Source organism: Macrobrachium nipponense, chromosome 38 (assembly GCF_015104395.2).
Source record: "Macrobrachium nipponense isolate FS-2020 chromosome 38, ASM1510439v2, whole genome shotgun sequence".
NCBI classification, from domain to species: Eukaryota; Metazoa; Arthropoda; class Malacostraca; order Decapoda; family Palaemonidae; genus Macrobrachium; species Macrobrachium nipponense.
In genome coordinates, this window is record NC_061098.1 from 15,691,261 (window position 1) to 15,717,988 (window position 26,728).

The 26,728-nt window shown below is 35.3% G+C and overlaps 1 protein-coding gene across 1 annotated transcript in view; it reads left to right on the plus strand.

Moving 5' to 3' along the window:
* Positions 1-26,728, plus strand: part of LOC135209662 (juvenile hormone esterase-like) — a 58,123-nt gene that overhangs the window by 20,408 nt on the left and 10,987 nt on the right. Inside the window, 3 exon segments of the mRNA XM_064242395.1 lie at positions 23,905-24,100; positions 24,503-24,667; positions 25,343-25,496. Of these exon segments, the coding sequence (XP_064098465.1) occupies positions 23,905-24,100; positions 24,503-24,667; positions 25,343-25,496 (515 nt within the window).

A 26,728-nucleotide genomic window follows, 5' to 3' on the forward strand; every position in this document is an offset into this window, starting at 1 on the left:
TTTATCATTCTGGGTGATTATTAATCCCTTACGTAACAAATCATATTAAACAGTGAATATGCGTTTACGCAGTGGACGTCTGTATTTATACAGATGCATGGACAGGGTCGTTAAGCACCGTAGTGATTAGAAAAACACACAAAAAACAAGTGGAACACCCGTACAAATCTATATTAGAGGTAACACTATTTCGGGTCATGACAATAAATGCTCCTTTGCAAAGTCCCGCTCGCAGTTTTAAGCCTTGAGTTTTTTGAGTTATATAAAATATCGAACCTCAATGACTCAACTTAACTTTAAAATATGGCTGGATTGCAAGGAATAACATGTCTGTAAAAAACTTTCAGCAGGCTAAATGCGCTGACCAGGATCCCTCACTATTTCAAATTTTAGCAAAGAATGAAGTACAAACAGTTAATATTGAATGCAGTAGTGATAACTTGTCTTATTAGTAATCGCTCAGTTCCTAATAGTTCGTCATTCATTGCTTTATACGTAACCAGCAACATAATGCTAAAAACACACAATACGTTGCCGATGGTAATAAAGAGAAGGATCCTAATTATTACAAAAAGAAAATAGAAACAGTAGCCCGTTCAGAATCAAACAAGCAAACTCGGTGACTGTGTCACCTAGTCAAGCGGTCAAGGTTAGTTAAATCTGCCGAGTTTTCAAAGCAAAGCAAATTCCACACAATAAGCGACTCTAGCAGAGTGGGGAAAAGCGATGTTGGCTCATACATGCCAAATACCTTTTTGAATTAAAAAGGATTTTTCCTATGAAACACACGACCGTATAAAGTAATCAGAGCAGGTTTTCGTTTTTTTTTTAATACGTAAGTTATTATAAGTAGTGGTGGATAAAGCCCGACTGTACGCGCCGTAAAAATTAGAATATCTTGTTTATTCCTTTAGTACACGTAATATCCTGTATTTACGGAACTCAACGCTGTTGTTCGAACTTCCTAATGAGAAGTCCGGATAAGCGAGCGCTTGCAGATACCTCTATAGTTATAAAAAACATTGATCTATATCTAGTGTAATTGTAAGATATCCATCTAGGGATACACAAAATATTATCTTACATCCTGCAAAATAAGGCGTGTTTATCAAAGGGAAATCCTATAAACCTTCAAACATATTAAAATCCGTTGAACAAAATGAGACAGTAATCAAATAATAACTTATATAAAGGAACTATACATTTGTCTCATAAATCGTAACATTGTTCAAATGACCCAACAGAATTCTCCCACAACCGCAGTCGCACTTTGCACGCAAATCCTCGAGAAGCATGCACCCTCGAATGTCTTAGTGCGTGTAAAAAAGACTTTGCTGGGAAATGAAATTTTAATCCTTCCTGACACTCTGAAATATAACGATTTCCGCGAACAAAGCCCTAAAAGTATACATATCGTGGATACGGAAGTTATAAATATCGCATTTATTGTTGCTAATTTTAATCCCGCCCAATCAGTCGTGGATGAATCTCTCTTATATTCTATCTAAAGTAATATCAGTAAAGTCATTCAAGCAGAGATGATTCAGCAGAAACTTTTTTTTTATCTTTTATCTGATAATACCAGGAGTTTCTCCACTAGCGAGTGATCTCTGGGAGAAAACAAAACGGATGTCATTGAACACAAAATACGGTCTAAGGACAAACATAAAGCTATATACGTACCTTCGTGTAGACTCTCAATGAAATTTCAAAATAGAGATAAATGACGAAGTTGAAAAATGTTAGTAATAGGAGTCATTAGGAAATCAAATAGCCCATATAATTTTCCCTCAAAACGTCATGCCATAAAAAATCGGACTTGGCGTATCTGCGTAGATTCTGTCGCTTAAACAAGGAAACGACTCCCGATAGTTTCCAGTGCGATGTACCGACGACATCTTATCCTCTGTTAGGTTAGATAAATTTTTTTCACCAACTTGGGACTTACTTAAAGGCTTTTACCTGATACCATTACCTAAGTGATGTACCTCATACACCGTTTTCAGCACACTCAGGGGACATTATCAATATTTTACGTATGCCTCCGGCTTACGTTGCGCCCAATTACAATATAGTGTTTGGAGACTTTTAGGGGATAACCTACATGCCTATATGGATGATCTTGTAATCCTTTCTAATACCTTAGAAGTACATTCATAAACTAGAGCTAGTGCTACAGAGACAAAGACAAATAATCTCAGAGTAAAATATCTAAATGTGAGTTTTTAAAAACCGAACATGTTTATCTAGGTTTTATGTGTCTAGTCAAGGTTTCTTAAAGTAATCCATGTAAGGTGTCGGCTATTCATAACTTCCGGTACCTATTAACGTAAATGGGGGATACAGCACTTTTGAGCAATAGTGGGTATTACAATCGTATGTAAATATTAACTCTTCAATCATGACAGCTCCTTTAACAGATCTTACGAAGAAGAGCGTAGTATTTATTATGGTCTAAAAAGCATCAAACAGGCGTTCGATATCTTAAAAGCGGAATAATGCAGCTTACCTAACTTAAAAAATCCCTGATTTAAATAAGAATTTTTTTTTTTTTTATTGCAACAGACGCATCAGACCAAGGGGTAAGAGGGATATACTTCAGTAATATGATAAACAGTTCTTTCCTATAGCTTTTTTATTCACGTAAACTAAGCCCTCTCTGAAAGTAAAAAATGCAGTAATAGGCAAGGAAGGGCTAGGTATCTTTAACTCACTAATACATTTTTAAGTTCATAATCTATGGCTATCCCGATAAAGTCCTTACCGAACATGAGTCCTTTACCGAGTTTTTCAAAGGCTTTAATCACAGTCTAAAAGGAACTCGGTGACAAATGATCATTCAGGTCTTTGGAGCCAAGATAAGATATCTACTGGGAAAGCAAATATCATAGCTGACGCATTATCCCGCAATCCCACACCATACAGCAAAGAACCATTAATTGGACTAAAAGATATAGAAACATCCATGCCTATTGTTAAAACTGTATCTAAACAAGAAAATCCTTAACCCAAAGAGATCGCGAGCATTGAATATCTGGGTTGGAGCGCAGAACTGTTACAAACTGAACAAAGCAAGTGTCAACAGTGATAAGCAAAACAATAAACACCAAACAATAAACACTTCGAACGGAAACAAGGTCAGCAGCTAAGCAAAACCAATAAACATTTCGAACGGAAACAGGGTCAGCGGCTAAGCAAAAAACAATAAACACTTCGAGCAGAAAACCCTAAAGCAAAAGTATATTTAAAGTATGTGTATCAGAATAAATGTAATCAAATGTAATATTATATGTAGGTCTGTGACGAGGAAAACCCGAAGAACACAGCAGATGACTAACGACCAGGTAGTAGTAATAATCTCTTTCATACCAATCGTCATAAACTGGTTGCATTCCGTCATCCAGGTTCCCTACTATGTCACAGAAAGCCAAATCACTATTTTACTGGCCTACAATGCTTACAGATATAAAAAGCACATAACTGATTGTAACACGTGTCATGAAAACAAGGGACACACTAAGACACCTGTCAGTTAAGGGCCTATCCTGTGCCAAAATCAATCCTTGAAAGAATATACGTAGAATTATTAACAGAATTACGAGTCTGACAGAGGGAATAAAACACTTCTTAGTGTTAATAGTTCCTTGACACGTTATATAGAATTAATAGCACTAAAAACAAACACCGCAATTGAGTGCGTACGAATATTTATGAGTGCTAAATCAGTAAATATGGAATTCAACAACATAATAATCTGTGACTCGGGTGGTGTAAAATCAATAATAAACTCCTTAACACGTTGTTGTGAATTCCCTTTTCATTAAGAAAACCAAAATATATTTTATCACACCCAGAGTCAATCGTTTGGTAGAATAAAACGGATAATTAAATAGGAAGTAAATCCCAAGTCTTACGAGTTACAACTCGTGATATTGGATCCGAACTGGATTATAGCGGTTCTCGCAGTTTTAAATACCTTTATCATTTATTTCTTGTATCTATAGAATTGATGCCGCAAGTAGCCTTATACGGTACGCCGCTAGAACACTTTTCCACATATTTCAAGCCAAACCATTAAATTTATCAAATAATATATAAAAAAAAATATAAATAATAAATAAATATAAAAAAAAAATAAGATAAAATATGGAATACAAGTGGAGTCAATATAATACACTCCGTAAGAAGTCGGAAGGGGTTACAAATTATAATAAAAAGGAATCAGATAAAAATCAATAAGCAAAACGTAACCATAGATAATTTAAATATCCAAATATATAATGCGTAAAGATTTGAAAACTCTAACTTACGCTTTAGTAATGACAAATAAGCTAAAAGTTCAAAAACACAGATTAGCCAAAATCTACTGACATATTGTCTGTCCCGGTGATTATATTCGTAGTCAATAAAAAAAAAAAATTAAATAAATAATAAATAAATAAAATAATAATAAATAAAATAAATATATAAAATAAAAGAGATTTTTAAAGTCAGGAAGTCTAGAAGTGAAAAAATGTTATCTGAAATAATCCTATATGAATCTTATACAGGGCTAATAATATATATAGAATTGTATGGAAAACCTTTTTGTTTTTCATATAGTTTGAATAAGGAATATTAATTTAACATAATTACAATTATGCAGATTTCCAACTTGAAACTAAATATTGTTCAATTTTGGTAACTGTTTTTTTTTTCAGACATCTTTTTCGTGTGGGTCGAGTATTAAAAGATAATAAATTTATCCTAAAGTCGTATTTATTACAGCAAGTAACGTAACTCTTAGCTGGCTGAGAGCAATCTCCTGCCAAGTGACGACGTCATCATTGCCGTATCAGCATTTGTTCCTTTTTAACCTCAATAATCTGCTTACACAGGCTTCACGTGTGTGTCGTCTCTGCTTGCAAAAACAGATTGACTGGAGAAAAGGGAATGCTAGCCCGAACTTCTCATGGGCAAGCAGACGTTAGGTACAGGTGTCTATCGGTATGCGCAATGCAACTTTGCAATCATTTTAAAATAATAAAAAAACCAAAATAAGGAAATAGAATTTCTATAACATCAAAATGAATTAATTTTTTCTGAACCTCATAGACATTTAGAAGTATCACGATTATGGATATGAAATATTTACTTGCAACATTAGCCTATTACAATTCAAGTAAAACCTTCATGGGAAAAAATGTCACATTTTGTTGAAAACCCCAAAGTTTAGTTTAGAAATTAGTTACATAGTGGGTTTTTTTTCGTTGCAATCTCTACCTATTAATAAAGTTTTTAAAAAAAATTAACCTCAGAGGATGCGCGCGAGAATATTGAATATGAAAACTTTGTTAGGGCAACATAGGATCAGATTTTATTACAACTTAATTTCAGTTAGCATAGAGAAATACAGAATTCATTTATTAAATCTTCTCTTGACTCTATGTTGCCTGGCAATCTTACAATTAGCTCCGTTTTCCACTTCTTTGTTAGTAATTCACTACCCCAGTAAATATCGAATTTTCTTGGGATGTGGTATTGATATCTGTTTATTGTGTTATAATTATGGATATTTTTACAGTCATCATAGACCTGGATAGGTTCACTCATTGTTAATGCCATGGATAAAAAAGTTTGTACAGCGGACTCTTTTGAATTCCAAAATATCAGCGAATTCATGTGGGTTAAGTCTGGTCTAAATGGCTCTCTTCCCTCCCCTGTATTTGGATGTCGTCTGAATTTACTTTGCCCTTGTGACAAGTATAATTTTCACTTGCAGGCTGATTAATGGAACTGGTTACAGTATCCTGCAGTACGAGAGTTTCACATCGCAACTTCAAAAAATCGTGCGTCGCCTGCGGATGACTACAGTCAAGTAACAACCCGCCTACAATGTGAAAGGAACAATTTCATGGACTTCTTCGACCGACACCGTATCCTCCGTCGTTACTCTCGTTCTAATGCGGAAACGCTCCGGCTGTCGGAATCGACTACGAATGGGACATTACTTCCGACAATTTCGACCCGAAGGATATTTCAACTCTACTTTGGCTGGCGAAGGGACTCGTGCTGGGGGATGTTTTTTTATTCATCGCGAACGTATCGTGTAGCTTAGGATGCAGAGTAAAAGTATGAGCGCAAAAAAATAGAACGGTGTGGACCCGCCCAGGCAAATTTTGCCCTTGTTGTTTAACCCTGTGAAATAGGCCCGTTTCATTGGGTCTATAGGTGGTTGTCTGGAACTGTGTAATGGACGAAAAGTTGTTCGACGCTAGTTAAAAAGTGAAGTAGTATAACCTCGGTCATGTATCCTATATATATAAAAGTATCATGTATCCTATATATAATTGATCATAAATGACCAGAGTCGAATATATCTTGCGTGGACGCAATAGGAATCTCTTATATAAAATGATCATAAATAAAACAGAATCTTAAATATATTCTTTGCGTGTACACAATAGGAATCTATTTAAAAGTGCACATATATAATCATAATTATATGAATCCATATACAGTATGTATAAACAAATCAGGTAGGGGCCTATAACTCCCCAATCTGTTTACCTTTTATGCTTGCCAAAATATCTTCAGTTATTTATGCAGTTAGTATATGAATTAATGAATCAGATATATAACAATCAGCATAAACATTAATAATTTTATCAATTCATATATGAAATTTTTTATCAGTTAAAATATGATTTTTTATCATGTTAATCTTCATTCTATGCAAATTATCAGAGTACATTAGTATTTTCTGAGCATAAGTATCTAATGAGATGAAGTGAAAAAACTGTACCATTTTATATATCCGTGATCACTATATTTACCAATATCATTGTTTTATATTTTTATTACTTGAAATCAATTCATGTACACCATGAATTTTTATTTACCTTATATATATATATATATATATATATATATATATATATATATATAGTATTTCACATAGTGTCTGTATCACACTCCTATAAGTCAAATGCAAGTCAAGTTTGAGTATATTCAGTGGTGGTTTTGGTAGCTGTACCGAGCTGATGTAAGTGTTTACATAATAAAAATATGGAAATGTTAGTCCATATATATAAAAGATTGCTTGCAGGAATGTGATAAGACTAGAGACGCTAAATGACGTATACAATAAGTATGGTAGGCTAAGTTGACATGCCGTCATCTGTGGGTCATCATTTGTTTTGAAACAGTCCAAGCTCCCTGCTTGAGACAAACTACCCCGACCTATGATTTCAAACGGCCTACCGTGATCTGTAGCGTGTCTCATTTTGATTGTGTGTTCGTATGAAAAACTATGTTCATTTGTATGTATGTCATATGTTCGAACTACTGTCTGTTCCTTCATAACTTGTAACAGAGATCGTAGAACGGGCAGAACAGAGTTAGCTATCGTCATTAGAAGACCTGTACCCTCTCTAAACCTAAGCTTTATCATTGTAGAGGAATAGGATTAGCCATCATCATTGGCAGAAGCGATCAAGCTATCGTTATTAGAAGACTTGTACAATCATATCTGATATTCAGCATGTAAAACTTCAGAAGAATACATATATTTTTTATATTTCGTGTTTTCTACAAGAACCTCCTCACCATGAGTTTAACACATAATCGTCGTAATAACCAACAAGATAATACCGATTCGTAAATGATATACAAACCCCCAGACACTCCATTGAAGATGGAAGTGCAATACCAACCGACCCTTAGCGTAAGATTATCGCTAGTCTAACTTACCTCATAGGGCGCCTTATCATCCAAGGCACGAGCCCTAATATATATATATATATATATATATATATATATATATATATATATATATATATATATAATATATATATATAAACTTCTAACCAGGAAATGTCTCGTGATATAAAATACTTTCGCAGCTTCCAAACGATTCCTTGGGAGTGTGTGTGTTGTGTGTGTGTGTGTGTGTGTGTACGTTACGCGTGTATGGTGTGTGTGGTACGTACAGTTGGACCAAGGTTTCCCCTGGTACACTTTCTTGAAGGACTTCGAAAAAATTATATGGTAACCCAGTGTTACTGAGGGGATGGGGGGGAGGGGGGACTCTTCCCCTCTCTTAGCAAAAGAGTTCCCACCCAATAAGCTCTGGAATTTCTTTCGTGGGAGGAGTCAATAAGGTATGGTTGGAGAAACACACACACACTCACACGGAGTAAAAGAAAAAGAAATCTGAGCAGGTTATATCGCTGTAACTAAGATTGCTGTCCCTCCCTTTTCCCAATATAAGTTTGTGTTTATTAAGATTCCATTTAAACTTTCGTCTAAGTCATTATCTTACCACCATGTCTTTTTCTTATATATCGGGGTCATAATTCATTACGCAATACTCAAAATTTATCACAAATTTTTAGAGTTATATTGTATTGGAAAGAATCACGAACATCATAAAAAATAAGGATATTTTAACCTTATCATGAAAACAAGTCTATAGTATCGGTTGCCAGTGCGTTTCCTACCAATAATATAATAGGAAGCTATAAAGAGAAGCACAGCAACTCTTCATTGAACATACAAACACTCTGAACGTGTTGAAAGTGTCCCGACACCTTAGCTCCCTCTCTCTTCATATTAGCTACTTTAAAGTGACATGTCATCTAGAAATACCACTGCGCTAAGTAGGCAGTTTTGATATGTCATTAAAAACCCCCTCTTAATTTTTGACTAAACTAATATATGATATATATTTTTTCGGGGGGCGGGGGGAGTGGTGTAAGGGATTGAGTTCTTGTTGTTGTTAAGCCGTCTATTACAGGTTTTTGGAATACTAAAAGTAATTCAACGGCGACCGACGATGAGTGGACGAAGTACTAGATATGCTCCGTGGATAGGAGGTATGGCTAACGAAAAGCTCCAGTTGAAAATAATTTCTTGTTTATCTTTAATGCCTGCGTGTTTTTTAGTGTTTATCCTAATATTATTATAGTACTGTCGATTTTTCTGAATACAGCATTTACAGAAGGATTGGGTTACACTCACTCTCTCTTGTAAAATACATAATGAAAAGGAGAGAGAGAGAGAGAGAGAGAGAGAGATAGACTACGAGGTTACTGAGGAATCAAAATGAAAACTACTAGGGCACAGAGAAAAATTCCCACAACGTGTAATGGAAAGTGAAGAAAGACTCAAACTTGGTGCAACTTTTAACCATCCCATATGGTAAACTTAATTCGTTTGCCAATGATAAACAATTGTTTGATATTCAGAGGTTTCATGTATTCATGGTTGGGTTTGTATTCCCTTTTGAATATACTGTAGATGTTATTACCTACACCCCGTTCATTACAATTAATTATTACATGATATGGATAAACATATCTACTTGGCTATATTTTCTAATATATTAATTGTGATACATGTTTTTTAATGTTATACGGACAGAAACTCCTTTCGCTCTTATCATTTGTGTGAGGATAAGAGACAGACGTCTCTATTGTTAAACAGCCCCTTCAGTCATTTACCTGTCCATTGTGGAAAGAGCTATTTTGGAGAAATGTAGTTTGATGATATTGTCCTAAGGTTCTTCTTTTATAGATAATTTTTAAAGAAAAAATCAGGATAGCGAAGTTTCCTTTAGATTTTGAACTGCTTTAAAATATCAAATTCACCTTTCTAATAAATAAAATATAATAATCATGACCTGGAGCTAAACGATATGCATAGGTCTGTTTACGATTTTTTTTTTTTTTTTTTTTTTTACATCTCCACATGGAAGTTCAAGCGGAAGCCATGGGGTAATCCAAATGCACGCATAAATTTTTACATTTATTTTTAATATTAGTGAGAAGTCCAGCCACCTTCCTTCTAGATCACCTCTTGCAATCTGTTAGACATAGAAGATTCATGGTTTCTAACGATGTTTGGTCGGTTGTGGTGACGAGCTTCCATTGTGTTCCGAGTCGTCCATAAGTTGATCTGGTCTCGTCTCCCTCTCAGGCTCCCAACATTTTACCAAATTAGCCTAAATATTCTCAGTGAGGTTCATGTCCTGTATCCTTACTTGGCCAGTCAAGCAATTGCAGATCCTCTCGACCTTGAAACCATTACCTGGACTATTCTGGCCGTAATGGTGGGGCAGCGGTCGTGAATGAAAATGACAGGAGCAGGTGGGGAGGAATAATTCCGCTGTTGAAGTGAAAGAGGTTAGAAATCCTGAAGAATTTCAATGTATTTTTCACCAGTGAACCTCCACTCATTCCTGGTGATATCATCCATATAATGTAAGAAGATCCAGCCCCACACGTTTACTGCGACATGCCCATTGCTGGTTCACCTCGTAAATTTCTTCTGTAGTATCTGAAGGGAAAAAATCTAATTTTTAACAATACGTTTTGCTTTTCGTAATAGGGAAAATAATGCTATATCGTTTGGGGAAATGAAATGCTAAGTAACAACTCTTGCAATAAGTTAATTATGTTTATTCATCTGCAAGGATTAATACTTATAATAGCATTAAGTTTGATCTGCAACGGTCCGTTATGATATGATATTCTTTAATTCAGTAAACAGGCTGTACTCTATATTATAAGTTTGCCTACGTGATTATTCATAACATTAATAATGCATTTGCTTAATGCCTGAAAGCTGACCATGGTAGAACTAATGGTGGGTTTTCAATGAAGAATTTATATTTTCACACTTCTCGTGGGAATATAATTCAATTAGCGGAAAATACATGGTTATTGACAAAATTATTATCTTTTGATTATAATATTACCCTTGCTTATAATTATTATAGTCTGACTGTTATTAATGATGATAGAAACTCACCTTATATTACTCGGTCTTCAGTTATGTATTGTGCCGTGACTTCTGCTAGTAAAAGACCTTTCGTCACTGCATACGACTCGTGACCAAAATTCCATATCCTCCCCCACAAACTGTTGAACAAAGGCAAGCCTATCAGCACGATGCCGTTCGGCGAGAAATTCCTTCTTGGCAGGAATTCTATGAGGTACCTGCCTCATGCAGACGTCTTCGCACCGTCATAGCCGAAACATTTATTGCCAGACGTCCATAAATAGCAATAGTATTGGTAAAAGGATCTTTTTATGCTGCTCGTCGAATGTCGTCGTTATCCTAACGGGTGGTCATTCGTGGTGGAGGTCTTCGAACTGAAATACGTAATTAACATGCAGATACCTAGATAATCAAGATTAATTATAGCCTGTGTACTTATGGGAACGCTAGTTGGTATTCCGGTTAGTATAAAGAAAGAATCACTAATAAAGAGTTCAACAGGATCAAGGCAACTGTAATTTAGGTGTCATAATTTCACGGGTTTATAAGTTTTATAGTTTAAAAAATTAATAAATAAATGAAATAAATGGATCACCTGAAGATTAGTGACCCCTAATACCTCTCCTGAAGAAAATCGACCCCAATATTTTCCTCCTGAAGAAAAGTGACCAATATTTTCCACCTCAAGATAAACGACTCCTGCTTGTTGGTGTCTCCAATCTTCAGGTTGACCCACTTTAGCTCATAACTAGTTATAGAAAAAAGAAAAAATAAAAAATATATATATATTCATTAACTGCTTTATTAAACATTCGTTAAAAACACAAATTTAGACAAACAATCAATAGTTAATTACAAGCGTATTGTCTTGCAATTTAGTACAAAAATAATCAAACCTACTGTAACCCCTGTGGCTAGCGTGCGCAGCGCAACATTACCTCTTGCCAGAACATACCGAGCTTGCCAAGAATCTTTAAATATGCGGATAAGGCGCGAAGCGCCGTTCCGCCACGGCCTTACTGTAACCCCTGTTAATTCCTCACCTTAAGAAAAAACGAACCCCAATATTTTGCCCACCTGAAGAATAGCGACCCCAGCGTGTGTTGGGGTCGCTTTTCTTCAGGTGATCCAAATAAATAAATGCTATCAAAGTCAGTCAATTTCCAGTCTAAGCGTGCCTCCTTTTCCATTTATTTACTGTTGTAGGGGAGGACGTCAAGACGCTGTGCAACAGCACGTATTGAAAGCCCCACTTTCTCGTAGAGCGACGATCTGAGCCCGGAGAACTATATGTTGCTGTCATTTGGAGACTATAACGAATACTACTAGCAGAGGACAGATAACCTATCAAAATTTATACAACACCTCAGTCTAAGCCATATATTGGGTGACAAAACTTGTTAGCGTGTAGTAGGTGTGCTGTAGCAGTGATATCGTTATCACCGAAACAAAGTGATATAAATAAATCACACGATTACTGGGAATATTGATTGATTGGCTGTTACTGGCATTGCAACATCTCAGGTCATTACTGTCATTGATAACGTTTAAAATTCTGTATGTCTTCATAATGATGAATTGTTAATTGTCTGTTTGAAACACTGTTTACTAAAGGTGGTGCTGTTCCTCTCTTAACGTGAATTCCACTAATCAGCTTTCGAGCTGTTTTAATGTATAAGAGGTTGGAGGAGGCAAACTTGTAATAAGTATTAATCCTCATAGATGAATAAACATTATTTTAATGCAGGGGGGGGTTGTTACTTAGCATTACATTTCCCCAAACGATTATATCATTATTTTCCTTGTTACGGAAAGCAACGCATAAATTGTAAAGAAAAAATTCAGATGTTTTTCTTCAGATACCACCAAGGAAACATTAACGAAGTGGCTAGGAGTGGCTTGTAACCGTAAACGTGTGGGCCTGGATTTCCTTAAATGGTATATGTGACATCACCAAGACTGAAGGGTTTCACCAGTGAAAAATCCCTTAAAATTCTTCAGGATTTCTTCCTCCCTTCACTTCACCAGCGGAATTATCCCTTTCCACCTAGTCCTGTCATTTTCATTCATGAAGGCTGCCCCATCCATATGGCCAAAATAGTCCAGGAATGGTTTCAAGGTCGAGAGGATTTGAATTGGTTGACTGGCCAAATAAGGGTGCAGACATGAACCCCATAGATCCCGAGAAAGATAAAGTCGATTTGTTAAAGATTGAACAATTCACAGGTGCCCCAAGAGAAGCCGAAGTGCAGTGCAAAAATCGCTGAATTTCTAATTAGTTTTCTCCCGTGTATGCATAATTTTTTTTTTTATTTTTGTTCCCATTATTTTTATGCTAATCCATTTCGTATAAAGTAGCTACTGTCGCATATCTTATGTAATATAAGCTGGTTATGGGTAATTACGTTTGCTTTATGTCTATTACAATTAGAATAATAATTACCTGACCTGTTATCGAATTACAATTACAACTTCAATAATACTGAAATACAAAACTCAAATATTGGAAAAAATTTGCACAAAACCTTTTGCACAAAAAAAGGAAATAAATGGAATTTTTTTTTTTTTAGAATTGGTTGCTGGCTTGTTAAGAATCTCCCTTAATAATATAATAAATAAATTGGGTAGCGACTCAAAACATCTCTCCATTGCATTTGGTTAAGATAAGTTCTCGAAAAGTAAGAGGGCTGCTCTAGGATTACAATTTCAAATAAAGTACTTTGTTATTTGAACTTTATAGTTACAATTATAATTACCGTTAGGTATAAATAAAAAAAACAACCGCAATTACAGTTAACTTCAAAACGTGTAATTAAAAACATTTCAGATAAATGACAATTACTCCAAGCCTGAATAAAAGTAATGTTCATTTGTAATTGGTAAAGCTCTCTTACTGTGGGTTTCACAGACAGTGCAGTCACGTTTTTGGTCAATAACACTGTAATGAAGACTGGTATCAGTACGAGATTTTGTTATAATTTTTCTGTATAATCAAGGCTTTAACTCTAATGAATATCCGGTAAAAATGCTCAATTTTTATTTGTAACACATAGAGCATCTATAACCAGTTACCTATTCAAACCAATCTGTAGGCAATTGGCGGCTCTCTCTTTGCTAAAAAAAAAATGTTGAAAAGTTGCGTGACAAACGGATTTCTGCTACCATGCCGACAGTTATGTTCCTAGGCGGCCATCTCTTCTTCACCTTCGTAATACAAGCATATTCATGAAGAACCTTGGATTAGAAGTGTCATCGATGACAGTACGACGCAGACTCCACGCTGCTGGGATTCATCACAGAACTCCAGAGACGAAGGAGCTCTTGACGGAGCGACATAAGGCGGGAAGGTTTGATTTTGCCCAACGTCATGCTGATAAGGGTTTGGACTTCTCGTCCACATCGCATGGGAAGCTGCATTGTTGGCGAACAAATAGAACTCGGTATGATAAGCAAAATCATTACTTGCATCAATTATCAATTGCATTCTTCTTTATATTAATTATTAATGTTCAGATTTTGTTCCACGGAAATTGACTATCAAAATATATAAAGGTAGTAAACATAAATAAGAGTGCTATTTCTGAGATAAATATTAGGTAAGGGACAGTGGCATCATTTGCTCTTTTTCCTCAAATATAATATACTGAATAAATAATTACACAATAGAATTCTTTCAGTGTTGTTCATCACTGAGAATTTAAATTCTCCAAAGGTGTGTGTATATATATATATATATATATATATATATATATATATATAATATATATATACTATATTATATATATATATATATATATATATATATTATATATATATATATATATATATATATAATATATATATATATATATATATATATATATATATATATATATATTTGATTTATATTATACACCCCCATTTTTTTTTTCTACATTCAGATATGAACCCCGTAAACATCGTGAGGTGGTTCGATCCGCCGGGGCCATGTCACCTGCAACATATGGGGCTGGGTGTGTCTGCATGGTATGGGTGATGTGTTCCGTATCGAGGGACGATTTACAGCGGCTAAGTATGTTGAGCTGCTGCAAACCTCCTTCTTGCCTTCGTTACGAGAAGGAAGGGAATTTTCCCCCTTTCCCACCACCGGGCCCATCCTTGCTCACGTTGTTCAAAAAGTGGTGGTTTTGCCTGACAGGATAACCCTGCCCTTCTTCTTGAATGGCCGAGCAAAGGAGCAGATTATGAATGTGATTGAACACGTGTGGGCCCGCAGTGGTGAACACATGGAAAATGGAACATGAGAGAACAACATAGCAACTCATGGCTCACATCAACTCTCAGTGGGAAATTTGTAGACGGAGACCGCAGGCAAATTCTCAACCTTGTTCATTCGATGCCCGACAGGATGAGGGAAGTGACTGAGAGAGAGGGTGGGTGGTCAAGGTATTAGATGTATAATGTTAAATGTTATATTTTTTGTTAATAGACATAAAATGTTCTCATTTGTTCTCACTAGTTATTTGATTATATGTTTTAATAAACATAATTGACAACAAGTTTTATTATAACCATGATATTCTTGATATAACATTCGAAGTATCTTTAAAAAAAATGGCATAATGCCTCCATACAATATAGAGAGTATTGCAGTAAACTTTCCTACTTACTCAGGCCCCACATGTTTTTGATGTCTTCCTAATCACCGTTTCTGTTAACAGCATTGAATTATAGAACTAATGACTCGCCGAGCACTGTTTCATACAGTGAGGTCGGTAACAGTATTGGCAAATTGCCTTACCTGTATACTTGTTTTCACTGGTGTGGCCGATACAGATATGATAGTTCGCTGCTTATTTTCGCTTATTAGCTTCTTGGAGTCTATTAAAATAGTTTTCATTATTTGAAATGTAATGCTTTATATGTTACTGAATTTTCAATGTATCCTTAGTTAAACCTAAGTTATATGAACAAGAGTAAGAATGTGGCATATTTTTTGTTGGCCGTCGTTGTCGTCTCTGAGTATAGGGGTCATATACTCTGTGGGACATTTTAAAATAAGGTAACTGTTAATTCAGTAGATGATACTAAAAGGAAAGCCCAAATAACTTCACCTATCACCTGAGGTCAACGAAATATATAGTCTATAATATATCAGTGCATACATAATTTTAGAAAAAAAAAAAACAACAGTTAACCCTTAAAAAGGTCAACCACGGCATATGACGTGTTGGAGAAGTCGTCCCACACATGTTGTTTACGTCATGTGACGTTCTTAAGTTTTTAATTTTGTGCGCCTTCATAGCTTATTGTATCGATATTGGTTCTGTACTACTTAGTGCCTTATTAGAGGTCTTGCTGGCCGTTTGCACTGCTCGTCTTCCATTTGTATGAACTGCGCGGGGAGGGGAGGTGAGGTAAGGGTGGCCCTAGGAGGTTGTCAGAAACGTCAAACCAGCTAATCCTGTGTGGCAAAGGATTGGTGGCGACAATTTTTGCCGCACACCTTCGATTCTGATGACAGTATATAAGGAATAAAGTTTTTTTATTCTATTTTTTCAATGATTCTTATAATGGAACTGACTGGAGGAGATCCAATCGTTAATTTCATGTTATGAAATGGGGTAATATATCAAGCGAACACTCAAGGGAAGAAGAGTTTATGACATTGCTTTGGTTATGCTTATGGGTATTGTCAGGAAGGGCAATCTTCGATATTATTGGGTCACTGAGGCTCTCCTGAATACACTAATGACATATCAGAACTGCATACTGAGCGCAGGGGTTTTTCTTGTCACTTAGTTAGCTAGTATAGCTGAGTATATATATATATATATATATATATATATATATATATATATATATATATTTTTAATATATAAGTTAGCTAGTATAAGAGAGAGAGAGAGAGAGAGAGAGAGAGAGAGAGAGAGAGGAGCTAAGTGTCGGAGACTCAACAAATTCATTGTAGAATTTGTAGGAAACGCACTGCAACCGATGCTGTAAACTTGGCTTACGTGATAAGGTTAAAATATCCAGTTATGATGTTCGTGATTTTCGGCAATACCAATATAACTTTAAATTGTTGATCAATTTTAAGTATTGTGTAATGAATATGACCGATATATAATAATAGACACGGTTGTAAGATAACGTCTTCGCCGAAAGTTGAATGGAACCTTAATAAACAAACTTATATTACAAGTGGGACAACAATCTTCATTACAACGATATAAACTGCTCAGATATTTCTTTTACTCCGTGTGTGTGTGTCTCTCTCTCTCTTTCTCCAACCTTACCTAATAACTCCGCCCACCAAACGAACTCCAGAACTTATTGGTGGAACTCTTGTTAGCAGAGAAGGGGTTCTCCCCCCCATCTCCCTCAGTAAACACTGTTACCATGTAATTTTTCGAAGTCTCGCAAGACGGTGTACCAGGGAAACCTGTGTCCAACTGTACGAGCGGCCACGAGGGAGTTATCTATGTAGAGTAGGTGGACAGCGAGTGGACGAAGACACCGAGAGCCAGTCAGTCAGTTCTAAGAAGGTGATTTTAGCACGTGTCACGGGAGAGCTCCCAGGTAGGTCGGTCTTCCTCTCCGTTCTCTGTGATTTTTCTCTTTTAAGTTCTACTCTCTCTCTCTCTCTCTCTCTCTCTCTCTCTCTCTCTCTCTCTCTCTCTCTCTCTCCTAAAACTACACAAAATTTCTGTTAAAACAACTATTGAAGTGTTACAATTTCTCTCTCTCTCTCTCTCTCTCTCTCTCTCTCTCTCTCTCTCTCTCTCTCTCTCTCTCTTTTACACATGCACAGAATTTCTGTTAAAACAATTATTGAAGTGTTACAATCTCTCTCTCTCTCTCTCTCTCTCTCTCTTTTACACATGCACACAATTTCTGTTGAAACAATTATTGAAGTGTTAAAATTCTCTCTCTCTCTCTCTCTCTCAAACATTCAGAAACACTATTATAACTATTATAACAATTATTGACACGAAATCATTAGGGTAAAATTCACTATTTAATATCCCTTAATTTAATGGCTAATTAATATCCCATTACTTAATTGCTATCTAACGTCAGCTAATTTAATGGCCATCTAATATACCTTAATTTAATGGCTATTTAATATCCCCAATCTAATGGGTATTTAATATACCCTGATTTAATAACTATTTAGTAGCCCTTAATTTAATGGCTATTTCATATCCTTTAATTTGCTGACTATTTAGTATCCCCTAATTCAATGGCTATTTAATTACCCCTTAATTAAGTGGCTATTTAATATCCCAAATTTAATGGCTATTTAATATCCCTTACTCTAATAGCTATTTAATATCCCTTATTCTAATAGCTATTTAACATCACCTAATTTAATGGATATTTAATACCCCTTAATTTAGAGGTTATTCAATATCCCTAATTCAATGGCTATTTGATATCCCGAATTTAATGGCTGTTTGATATCCCCTAATTTAATACCTATCTAATACCCCTTAATTTAGAGGTTATTCAATATCCCTTAATTTAATGGCTATTTGATATCCCCTAATCTAATGGCTATTTGATATCCCCTAATCTAATGGCTATTTGATATCCCCTAATCTAATGGCTATTTGATACGCCTTAACTCATTATCTATTTGATATCCCTTAATTTTCTTAAGAGACATCCATTTAACATTCCCTAATAAAATCTACGTTTCATAGATATTATTCTGGTTTCCTAGACGGCCTTATAACCTAACTGACAGATAAAACCTATTCAAATGTGTTTTAAGACATTTTAAAGCTTAAATTTTATATATATATATATATATATATATATATATATATATATATATATATATATATATATATATATATATGATGACGGTATACAAATTATATACAGTTACGCAACGGGATTAAGTCTCGCCTAAACTACCTCAAGAGATTCCATGCAGTCCCCCCGACTCACGATCGTGTGAGAGAGGCGTGACTGATTAGGCGTTACGTAACGTATCTTAAACGGCAGAGAATATTGTTGCGTCTATCTTCCCCTCTTATCTCCTGCTCAACGTTTTTCTCTCAAATCTATAAGTAGACACGTAAACAAACCTTCGTGTTGTGAGACGAATGGAGAGCTAATGTTCATGGTGCTGTTACGCTCTTTCTAGAGCTTTATACGTTATTGTATGTATTAATGTTTTGATTTTGTGGTTGGACAAATAAGATATACTATACTCTTTTTTTTTTTTTTTTCCATCTGTCCACCCGCCTGTGGTGTTTGCGTATGGTAACACTGCGCCCCGGGCTTTAGATAGTTACGCTATGTGTAAGTTTTAGGTAAATAAAAGAATATCTGGGCGTACATTTGCAACTGAAAAGTGTTTTAATAATTTACTGTATGCGAATTACACCGCTAATATTCGAAATAGGATATTGTTATTATTGTTGAATGTAAGCTGAATGTAACTATCTGAAGCCCGGTTACACGTATTTTTCCCTTTATTTCCTCTTACTTCCTCTTATTTCTTCCTAATGAACACCTTAATATTCTTTGGAAGCTTGAATTTCGAGTCCATGGCCTCTTTAGTGGGCTTGTTCCATATGAATAGGATTCACCTACAGAATAATAATAATAATAATAATAATAATAATAATAATAATAATAATAATAATAATAATAATAATAATAATAATAATAAAACTTTTTGATGGTGACGAGAGTATACTTAAATAACGACTGCTAAAATCTAGCTCGATCACTGTTCGTGAAAAATAAAAAATGAAAAACAAAAAATATATAAATATATAAATAAAAAACAAAACACACAAAAAATAAGTAAATAAATATAAGAAGTTTCAGTTTCCAGTATTGAAAAACATTCCTCTCGAAAATGAGGTAGTTTAAAATTGTTAGCAAAATACTGATAAAAGTGATTCCCGCAACTTTTCAAAAGTTCCACAAAATAAAAATGGGGAAACGAATTTCCAGTTGTGAAAGTGAACAATAAGTGTTGACAAACACTCCCATAAAAATGGGACAGATTAAACCATTAGGAAAATACAAATAAAGCAATCTCAAGCAAGTCCTTTTAAATTTTCCACGCGGTGCACTGTAGGTTAAATTACTACTTCAAGGTTCAGTGCAGCGTCCCTGCGGTTCCTACTTGCAACCCCTTTCATTCCTTTTACTGTCCCTCCGTTCACATTCTCTGTCTTCCATCTTACTATCCACCCTCTCCTTGAAGCACTCTTGGCCTCACAGAAACAGCCGATCTGTTGATCCAGTCAATCACTTGTAGACTGTGGAATCCATCAGTTACAAATCTTCAAGTTTGAATGAGGAAAAAAAATTTTAAATTCCTTGTGATTTAGTTTAGCAACGTTACGTGTGAAGACAAAGCAAAGCAATGAGATGTCCTAAGAGAGAGAGAGAGAGAGAGAGAGAGAGAGAGAGAGAGAGAGCTTCTTTTGTTTCTTCACGTAGGTCTTAGGCTTTGTGGTGACGAGCGTATAAAATAAATAAATAAATAAAAATTGTGTAGAAACAAACTGTACCTGGTGCATTTCTTTGTATATCTATTCCGTTCTCTCTCAATAAGGGACAGCTGCCTAATTATACGAAGAATTCTTTGCTAATTCCCAAGATACCCACAATGCTCGTAGCCCCCTCCCCCACCCCTAGATTCAATGACCCTGGACATCCTGCTTAGGTAAGTAAGAACTACGCTGCATACGGCTTTGTCAATGCTAAGCTGTCGTCTTGCCCTATAGACATCAGGCAGCCACTAAGGACTGGATTAACTGGGTTATATATTGTATATTCAGACTTGGCAATTCGGATCTGCTGGTATATGAATGAAGTTATAGCATCCAAGGAGGTGGGGCCTGTTACATCATTTACTTCCTAATATATATATATATTATATATATATATTATATATATATATATATATATAATATATATATATACTATATATATATATATATATGTTACATACATATATATATATATATATATATATATATATAAATATATATATATATATATATATATATATAATATATATATTTATATATGTACATATATATATATATATATATATATATATATATATATATTATATATCTATATTGGTATATATATGTAGTATGTATATATATATATATATGTTATATATATATATAATTAATATATCAAAATTCGCTCTACCTCGGAATTAATAAAGAAATATTCCCCTCCGGTTTACATAAATGAAAATATATTAATTCCGAGGTAAGAGCGAATTAGATATCAGAGGACATTTGCAGCTCGAAGAATTTATATATGAATCACAAGGTGATGTGATAATTATTCATATATTTATTATATAATATTTTTAAATTGATTCTATTATATATATATATATGTATATATATAGAGATGAGACAGAGAGAGAGAGAAGGAGAGAGATGAGAGAGAGAGACGAGACGAGAGAGAGAGAGAGAGAGAGAGAGAGGGTATTTTAACATTTACTGACGGAATTATCATATTATTCCATCTTGCAAAGCATGCACGCATGCACACAACCCAAATAATTTCGCATTCCGTCGTGACGCAAAAAAAAAAAAAAAAAAAAGACACGTAAGCATACACAGCCAATTCACGCTCTTTTATTTTAAGACCAGCCTGACTTACAGCCAGAATCATCCAATTACGTGATCACCCGGCGCACACTCGCTGTAGCACAGCATACAAACCGTGACATTCAATAATGACGTCAAAATAGAACGCTCGCCACTAATTCCATCTCCTAGTAATCCGTTTCATTGCGTCACGCACAGTGGAGGAAGAAGGGTGGAAATTTTTACGTAAACATTTTCTGTGGCTTTTTCCTTGCCATGGTAATCGTCTTATTAAGCCTTTGTAAACGTCTCCCTCAAAAAAGGGGGAGTGGCCTTAATAGCTCTATAGAGGACACGTGCTCTTAGAAGAGCCTTTTGAGTTATGCACAGCTAATAATATGACTGCATGTTCTTGTAACTGTGAGAGGGTATACCAGCTCCATGGAATACAAAATTTATGGAATACAAAATTTCTGAAATAGAAAATTTATGGAATACAAAATTCATGGAATGCAAAATTTATGGACCACAAAATTTATTAGATAACAAAAATTATGGAATGCAAAATTTATGGAATACAAAATTTATGGGATACAAAGTTTATGGAATGCAAAATTTGTAGGATACAAAGTTTATGGAATGCAAAATTTATGAGATACAAAATTTATCGAATGCAAAATTTATGAGATACAAAATTATTTGAATAAAAATTTATGGAATGCAAAATTTACGGGATACAAAATTTATGGAATACAAAATTTATGGAATGCAAAATTTATGGAGTACAAAATTTATGAAATAAAAATTTATGGAATACAAAATTTATGAAATAAAAAATTATGGAATGCAAAATTTATTGAATACAAAATTTATAAGTCAAAGGCCAACCGCTGGGACCTACTATGACGAGGACATTCAGGACTGAAAGGCAAATCGAAAGTGAAAAGGTTTACGTGGCATAATAGGAGAAAAATCTCAGTTACACTAAGCAACGATTGTTAGCAGAGGGTAGAGGGAAGTAAGATGGCGGACAGAGAATATGAACGTAGGTACATCAAAAGATATATTACAGGTTGTTTGTAGCTTGGGGCCGAAGGCAAAGTATACCTTAATCAAGTAACACGGTGGACTATGTGAGGTGCACTGTGGGCAATAACCCCCCTACGGATCCTTTTAACTATACAAATTTAATGTCTCTGATCAGAAGCGGTGTTTCTTGGCCATCTGTCAGTTTTCACTTTAATTCCAAGAAGAAGGAGACGCGATGGCCAAACTAGTAGAGACTTGCCAAAATGGGAACAGCTGGCAAGGCAGAATTCACAGAGCAGTGGGAAAACAGAAGCGAAGAGAGAATAACAGAGATTGCGGTGAAGAAAAATCAATCACTGAAAGAAGTAATAGGATGTATTTGAGGACCAAGGACTGGGGTCATCCATCTTTTCATCCACACGAACTGACTGTTTTCACGTGGTATAGGTCAATTTAAATCACAGGTGTAACCAATACAAACCACGGGTGTAACGAAAGTGTCTCTCCCTTGAGACACTCACGAGGTATAAGTCAATATAAATCAAAGGTATAGTCAATGCAAAACATGGGTGTAACGAAAGTGTCTCTCCCATGAGACTGACGATAAGTTTCGCTACGCCTAACCTGGCCAAGCCTATAGGCTACTATCTCAGTAAGTCAATTAACACTTGACCAAAAATGTGGGTCAATCAGATTACCCGCGAGCGCCCCCAACCCCCCTCTGAGTAATCTAGTACTACACTTTCACTAGGCCTTATCGGAAAGGCTTATCTACTAAACTCTCAAGTAAGGAATGCCCATGATATGTCCTTCTCGCGAAAGTTGGACAATGGCTCTGAGACCTATCAGCCTTGAGGAGCCTGGAGACTGACAGATACAGATTGGCAACTCAAAATCTACCTTCACTTCATATCCAAGTTTATCGCCGTAGGGGGCATAAAACAGGGCATCACTTAAGGCCCCTAGCTGCGTCCCCTTATCCATTTATCTTGCTGTACCTCCGTTCATATTCTCTATCTTCCATCTTCTTCCCTCTACCCTCTCCTGGGAATTACTTCATAACATACTTGCATGCCAACGGGGCCCATTTTATTTTATTTTTTTTGTTTTTATTCAATAGAAGCTTTTGACATTATATATATTATCTATATGTCTATTATATATATATATATAATATATATATGATAATTATATATATTATATAATATAATATAAATATGTAGATTATATATACAATGTATATATATATTATTATATATTATATATTATATATATATATATTCTATATATCTTACATACATCTCTATCTTTAAATAAACCCACATATTCATGTTTCCATTTGAATTGCAACTCATAGAAATACGAGCTAAGGTCAGTTAAAATGATATCAGGTATGCCAAAACTGTCATTATATATATATATATATATATATATATATATATATATATATATATATATATATATATATATATGTAGTATATATATATATATATATACACACATTGTGCATCTCCTCCAAACTTAATCACTGTCATCTTTCCAGGATGAAGATTACCCTCCTCATTGGGGTTATTGGCTCATGCCTACTAGCCCTGGCCACGGCCGAACGCGCCCCCGTGATCACTACTCTCGAAGGCAAGGTTTCGGGCGTCGTTGAGAAAGCAGTCAACGGCAACGCATTTCATTCCTACTACGGCATTCCCTATGCGTCGCCTCCTCTAGGAGAACTGAGGTTTAAGGTAAATATTATTATATTATTATGATTAATTATTACTAGCAGACATAACGCCTATTATAGAAAGACTGTCCATTTTAACGCCAGGAGTCACTTCGAAGGGTACTGTGCAGGCTAGTGTTTTGCTTAAATTTTCGGTTGAGGTTTTCCACCCATCCCTTGAAAGGGATGAAGAACCTAACGGCCCATTGGGGGGAGGAGAGGTAGGATGAAACCCCATTATAAACCATCTTATAGGTCCCCACTATAACCCTGCCAAGTTTCATGCCCATAGGCCCTGCCGTTTGGCCATGACTGAATGGCAGACGGACGGACAGACATAACGCCCATTACAGTAAGATTATGCAGAAGATGCACCCTATTCATATGGAACAAGCCCACCATTTATTCTAATTATCTTTTCCAGGATCCAACAGCACCCACGGCATGGGGAGGGGTGAGGGATGGCTCCAAGATGCCTCCAATGTGCCTCCAGGTGCGTTTTGGTAAGGTCATGGCTGGCATAAAATCACCCCCGGAAGAGCTGGACGGAAATGAGGACTGCCTGTACTTGAACGTGTTTTCACCGAGGGTGAGAGAATGAGCAAAACTAAAGATTGTTTATATTTTCATTTTTGTCGGATCGCAAGTTCAATTCCTCAAAGGATTTCTGTAATTTTTAATGTGATATATTTTTGGATAAACCTCTTGAGTTATATAAAGTTAAAGACCTTTTACATTTTCTTTCTTATTGGATCGCAAGTTAAATTCCTCAACTGACTTAAGATACTTATCAGCTACAGTATTACGACTAATTTTGCTACGCTACCATTGTAGATGTAGTAAATTTTTAGATAAAGCATTGAACTGAATGATAGTTTAGGTTAGGAAATAAGTGGAACTGCAGCCAGATGTAAGATCTGGATCATATCCAAGTGCAGGTTATAATATAGGGTCAATGTTACTGAGCAGACTTTCATAATTATTGGAGAGATGGACAACCCCAAACGTCCGGTAAAGTTAAGGGGCTACTGTATATATATATATATATATAATATATATATATATATATCGTATATATATATATATATATATATATTATATGTGTATATACATACATACATACATATATCTATATATATATAATATATATATATATATATATATATATATATATATATATATTATATATATATATATACACACATACATCTTATGGGATCAACACTATCACTGTTGACTAACGTGATGATGATCCTCGTTCCAGGATGCCACGACATCAGAGCCAAACGGCCTCCCAGTTATGGTCTTCATCCATGGAGGAGGATTCTTCGCGGGAGGCGCAGAAGAATACCTGCCTCACGTGATGCTCAGCAAAGACATCGTCCTCGTGGTCATCCAGTACAGATTAGGATTCTTAGGTAAGGTCAACATAGGATTCTTAGGTAAGGTCAACATAAGATTCTCAAGTAAGGTCAACATAAGATTCTTAGGTAAGGTCAACATAAGATTCTTAGGTAAGGTCAACATAAGATTCGAGGTAAGGTCAGCATAGAATTCTTAGGTAAGGTCAACATAAGATTCTTAGGTAAGGTCAACATAAGATTCTCAGGTAAGGTCAACATAGGATTCTTAGGTAAGGTCAACATAGGATTCTTAGGTAAGGTCAACATAAGATTCTCAGGTAAGGTCAACATAAGATTCTTAGGTAATGTCAACATAAGATTCTTAGGTAAGGTCAAAATAGGATTCTTAGGTAAGGTCAACATTAAATTCTTAGGTAAGGTCAACATAAGATTCTTAGGTAAGGTCAACATAAGATTCTTAGGTAAGGTCAACATAAGATTCGAGGTAAGGTCAGCATAGAATTCTTAGGTAAGGTCAACATAAGATTCTTAGGTAAGGTCAACATAAGATTCTTAGGTAAGGTCAACATAGGATTCTTAGGTAAGGTCAACATAAGATTCTTAGGTAAGGTCAACATAGGATTCTTAGGTAAGGTCAACATAAGATTCGAGGTAAGGTCAACATAGGATTCTTAGGTAAGGTCAACATAAGATTCTTAGGTAAGGTCAACATAGGATTCTTAGGTAAGGTCAACATAAGATTCTTAGGTAAGGTCAACATAGGATTCTTAGGTAAGGTCAACATAGTTCTTAGGTAAGGTCAACATAAGATTCTTAGGTAAGGTCAACATCAGGTAAGGTCTTAGGTATGGTCAACATAATTAGGTCTTAGGTAAGGTCAAAATAGGATTCTTAGGTAAGGTCAACATTAAATTCTTAGGTAAGGTCAACATAAGGTTCTCAGGTAAGGTCAACATTAAATTCTTAGGTAAGGTCAACATAAGATTCTTAGGTAAGGACAACATAGGATTCTTAGGTAAGGTCAACATAAGATTCTTAGGTGAGGGCGATATAGGATTCTCAGTCAAGGCCAACATAGGATTCTCAGGTAAGGGCAACATAGGATTCTTAGGTAAGGTCAACATAAGATTCTTAGGTAAGGGCAACATAGGATTCTCAGTCAAGGCCAACATAGGATTCTCAAGTAAGGGCAACATGGGATTCTTAGGTAAGGGCAACATAGGATTTTCAGTCAAGGCCAACATAGGATTCTCAGGTAAGGGCAACATAGGATTCTTAGGTAAGGT